This window comes from Octodon degus, unplaced genomic scaffold, assembly GCF_000260255.1.
Source record: "Octodon degus isolate 3935 unplaced genomic scaffold, OctDeg1.0 scaffold00102, whole genome shotgun sequence".
NCBI classification, from domain to species: Eukaryota; Metazoa; Chordata; class Mammalia; order Rodentia; family Octodontidae; genus Octodon; species Octodon degus.
In genome coordinates, this window is record NW_004524678.1 from 4,611,272 (window position 1) to 4,615,771 (window position 4,500).

The 4,500-nt window shown below is 45.0% G+C and overlaps 1 protein-coding gene across 2 annotated transcripts in view; it reads left to right on the forward strand.

The window, feature by feature from the left end:
- Cdkl1 (cyclin dependent kinase like 1) overlaps positions 1–4,500 on the forward strand; it is a 53,361-nt gene that overhangs the window by 23,361 nt on the left and 25,500 nt on the right. For both annotated transcript variants that reach the window (XM_004638762.3, XM_012516361.2), the window contains exon 2: positions 45–166. In XM_004638762.3, the coding sequence (XP_004638819.1) occupies positions 45–166 (122 nt within the window). The remainder of the gene's footprint in view (positions 1–44; positions 167–4,500) is intronic.

The following is a 4,500-nucleotide window of genomic DNA, read 5'->3' on the forward strand; positions in this document are numbered from 1 at the left end:
TCTTTGGCTGTGGAGGTTTAATGCCTCTCCTTTTGGGGTTGCAGCAACTCAAGCATCCCAACCTAGTCAACCTGCTGGAGGTGTTCAGGAGAAAGCGCAGGCTCCACCTGGTGTTTGAGTATTGCGACCACACGGTGCTCCACGAGCTGGACAGACACCAGAGAGGGTGAGTGACCCCGCCCCGCGGCCTTATGCACCACCAAACCCAACCCAACAAGAGCACACAGGATGTATGTGATGGAGGGTGTTGGGAGCCGCTGAAGCTGGAAATCGGTCAAATGTGTGAGGGCAGGACAAGGCCACCGTGCCAAAGCAGTCAAGCTCAGTCTCAAACAAAAGCATCCTGCCTGGTCAGTGTCAGTTATTAGGCACTAGGCAACCTTGTATCACATAACACTAACTTTGCAAGGTATAAATAAATGCCCTGCTGTTGTTTTTAGGGACCTTTGCTACTCAGGCATGGGCCTCTACCTCCACCCAACTCTTTTTTTTTTTTTTAATTGAATAAGTAATTTTATTTCCATGATTTATTTACACTGTACAAACACTGATGAAAAGCACCCCACAAGTTCACAGTACATTACAATACATTTACTTTAAAAATATATTCCTTTATAAAAGGCTCATTGAACATTGGCATGTCAGTATGTGACAAACTCTCAAAGCACACCACCTACTCTGGGGATAGACAGCAAGAATGCTTCTAAGGACTGTCAATTTCACAATCACAGGTCACCATTTGGGTCTTAAATACATACCAGTTTTAAATTAAAAAAATGAATTCTACAGTGGAAAGTTCTCGAAGCAATACTTGTTAGTTCATTACCATACATACTTCATGGAGATGTTCTGTCATAATAATCCACAATGTTATTATATGATATCTTCTCCTAGTATTAGAAACTTTAAAAAGTATATTTCCATTTTCTGTTGACTTAAAAAAAAAAAAACCCAGAGGTTTGTACCTATGTTGTTTATTTATTCTTGCCTATTTCTTGTTATATGAGAAACTACTTTGGCAAGAACAATACACAATGTACTAACCATTGTTACTCTCCTAAAATCTTGTTTTGAGATTTTGTACCATTGTTTTTATTTATTTTTCTTTAAAATAAGTAAGTGATGTCAAAAAAATAAAAAAAGAAGAAGAAGAACCCATGTTGTTGACCGAAAAGGCCTTGTACCCCACTGACTAAGGTGAAAACGCTGTATATATTTTGCATGCAGTAAAACGTACTTATGCTTGGAAAAAAAAAAAAAATCCACAATGTCAAATAATCTGACCAAAGATACACTTTGACAGGCTTAGGAGTCCAGAAGTCTCGTCCTTTGTTGTTTCCTACTTTTTCTTTTTTGCTGATTCTCCTGGCTCTACTTTGTGCTTTTTGGAAGTATGCTCTTCTTTCTCATCATCTGATTCCAGCGTTTCCTCCCCTTCTGGTAGAAGCCTAGCTTTCTTAGCGCTCTGTGGGGCATCGTCTCCATTGTCCTTATATATGTTCGACCATTTTATCGCCATATCCAGCTCTGGAGGCGGAGGTTTCTTCTCAATAGTGTAGGTCTTGGGCAGTGGTACATAGTTTGACTTCCATATTTTGAATTCTTTTGGAGGCTCTTCAGGCGCCTTGACGACGTGCCTCTCCTAGCTCAGCGGGTGCTGCCATGACAGCGATGCGCGAAGGCTCAGGATGCTGCCGGAAGTCCCCAACCCTTTTTTTGTTTTGGGATTTTTTGGTGAACCAGGGATTGAACTCAGGCCCTTGCGCTTGCCAGGCAAGCACTTATTCTAGTGAGCTATCTCCCCGGCCTCTCCACCCAACTCTTTGCCTTCTCTATCTTTTCCTCATTGCTGCAAGTTTCTCCCTGGGGTACACCAAGAGACCAACGAGTCCCTACAAGGGGGAAGCTGCCATGGCTAAGAACAGCCCGTGTTCGTTTTGGCGGCCTGCCGTGCTAACCTGTTGACAGCGACAAAATTACCAAAACCAACCAAACAAAAAAAAAATCAATGTGAAAGAGATCAGAAGAGTCATCTTCAGGACAATCCACCCATGGCTCTTGGCTTGACTTGATGTTCTTGGTACATTATCTGCACGCAGGAGCCAGATCTGTACAGACAAAAAGCAAGGCTAGTAGTCGCTCGTGTCTGACTGGGGAAGCGTAATGGCGCAGCCTTTAGAAGGAAGAGTCCAAAGGCAACGGGGATGGGAAGTTTAAGGCTGAAAGAAAGCACACATACTATTTTATTTCAAGCCACCTGTGTATCTGGGATGCTCTCTTAGGATTTTTTCAGTTACATGTGACAAAACCCAACTTGCTAAGTGTAGCTAAAGAATTTGTGGGTAACTGAGGAAGATGGGGGTGGCTGGGGTCTCACTGATCTTGTCACCTCTGTCTCTCTGTCTCTGTCTCTGTATCTGTCTATCTTTCTGTCTCTCTCCCTCTCCCTCTCCCTCTCTCTCCCTCTTCTTCCTTTCTCTCTCTCTCTCTCTCTCTCTCTCTCTCTCTCTCTCTCTCTCACACACACACACACACACACACACACCTCTCTGTGTTGGTTTCATTCTGCCTTGAAAATAAGCTTCCCGTGGGGGTTGGGGAGATGGTTCAGTAGAATAAGCGCTTCCCTGGCAAGCGCAAGGGCCTGAGTTCAATCCCGGTTCCTCAAAAAAAAAAAAAAAAAGAAGAAAAGAAGCTTCCCTTATAGGTGGGTTTTGGAAGTTACGTGTGCAGCATGGACTAGAAAGAGGAAAGGGAAAATGCAAAACACAATTGAAAGGGGAAGAGAATTTTGGAGAAGGTGACAGGGAAGAAGGGCCTCATCTTCTTCTGCTCTGTTCCAAGAGCCCAACCTTAGCTCAGGACACAGGAAGGATGCTTTCTGTGTAAGGCAAACTGGCCCCGCTGACTGGAGGCGAGGACCCTCCCAGCAGCTCTCCATGGCTGGCACCCTGCTCTGCGTATGGCACTGGCTGCACACGATCCACCACGGGCTCCGGGCAAATGCGATTACAACGGCTTGTGGTTTGTCAGTGACTGTGGAACAGGCGTTTCATGCTGCAGGTTAGTTTACACAGCCAGGCAGAGCCCAGCAAGCAGGCACTGCCTTTTAGAGTGTCGCTGCGACAGAGAGATCATGTGCTTGAAGGAGCAAGCATTTCACATGTTCCTGTTTGCGCCTTTGCCAGCTTGCAGTGACACTTGGGTGAAGTAAGTATCGGAGTCCTTTGCGGCCCTGTGGTAGGGTATGCCAGCAAGGCGGCAGTCGCTTCAGGCCATGTTCATCACGCTAGGGCCAGTGGCTTGGTCACAGGGACTCACGGAGTCTGAAGTAGTTAGGAGTTCGTTTTTGGCATATAGTTTGGGCAGAAGAAAAGGATAGGATATAGGTGCTTAGTGTTTTGAAAGCTGATTTTTTTTTTTTTTTAAAGCCTACTGGTTAACACATATAGCATATTCCAGGAAATAGAAAATGCTTCACATGCAAGTGTGTTAGAGAAGTGAGAGAACCATAGTTTTCTTTTGCTTTTTAATGTATTTGGTACAGGGTCTTGCTACGCAGCTTGGACTCATAGTGAGCCTCCTGTTTTCATAGTGTTCCACACGCTGGGACTACAGGCATGCACTGCCATGCCATGTCGCCCTGGGGTAGCGGCCAGTGCAGCATGTGGTGCCAGGAATCGAACCCGTCCCTGAACTTGCCTGAGCAGGGGCTTAGTCCTCTGAGCCATCACACCAGCCCTGAGAACAATAGTGGTGTGTGTGATTAAAAATAATCTTGTTTTTAAAAAATGTATTTAGTAGAGGGGCTACAGGGTTTCACTATACAGATCAGACTCATAGTGATTCTGTTTTCAGCCTCCCAAGTGCTGGGGTTACAGGCATGCACCACCATGCCCAGTCTCAGTCACTGTCTCAGTGTGCCCTAGGGATGGAGCCCACACAGCGCGCCTGGAGGATCCAACCACAGTCCCTGTGCCTGCCTAAGCAGGCGTTTTAATCCACTGAGCTACTGGCCGGCCCTAATTTCAAAATTCTGTCATTGCTACAAAGTAAATATTAAGTGTTATGAAGTAAAAACTTTGAAATTTGTACGAAAACTTTTTAATTTCAAGATAGAAGTCTAATATCATCAAATAAAACTGTAATTTGTTCACAATCAAGATGAGTTTGCTGGGGCTGGTGAGATGGCTCAGTGGTCTGGAGCACCTACTTAGAACAAGCTTAGCAAAGCACAGTGACCCTGGTTCAATCCCCCAGCACCACATGCCAGCCAGCCCCGCCCCCTGGTGGGCTGAGCTGGCCACACACACACACACACACACACAAATAAAAATAAATTTAAAAAAAAAAGGTGGAGAGGAAAGTGAGGATGTAGCCCAGTGTTCAGGCCTTGAGTTCAATCCCTGGTAGAAGGGAAGATGAGAAAAGTTTTTATTAAATGATTAACTGGTAAAGCCGTTTCAGGTGTTATTCAGATGTTACAATGTGGCACAATTC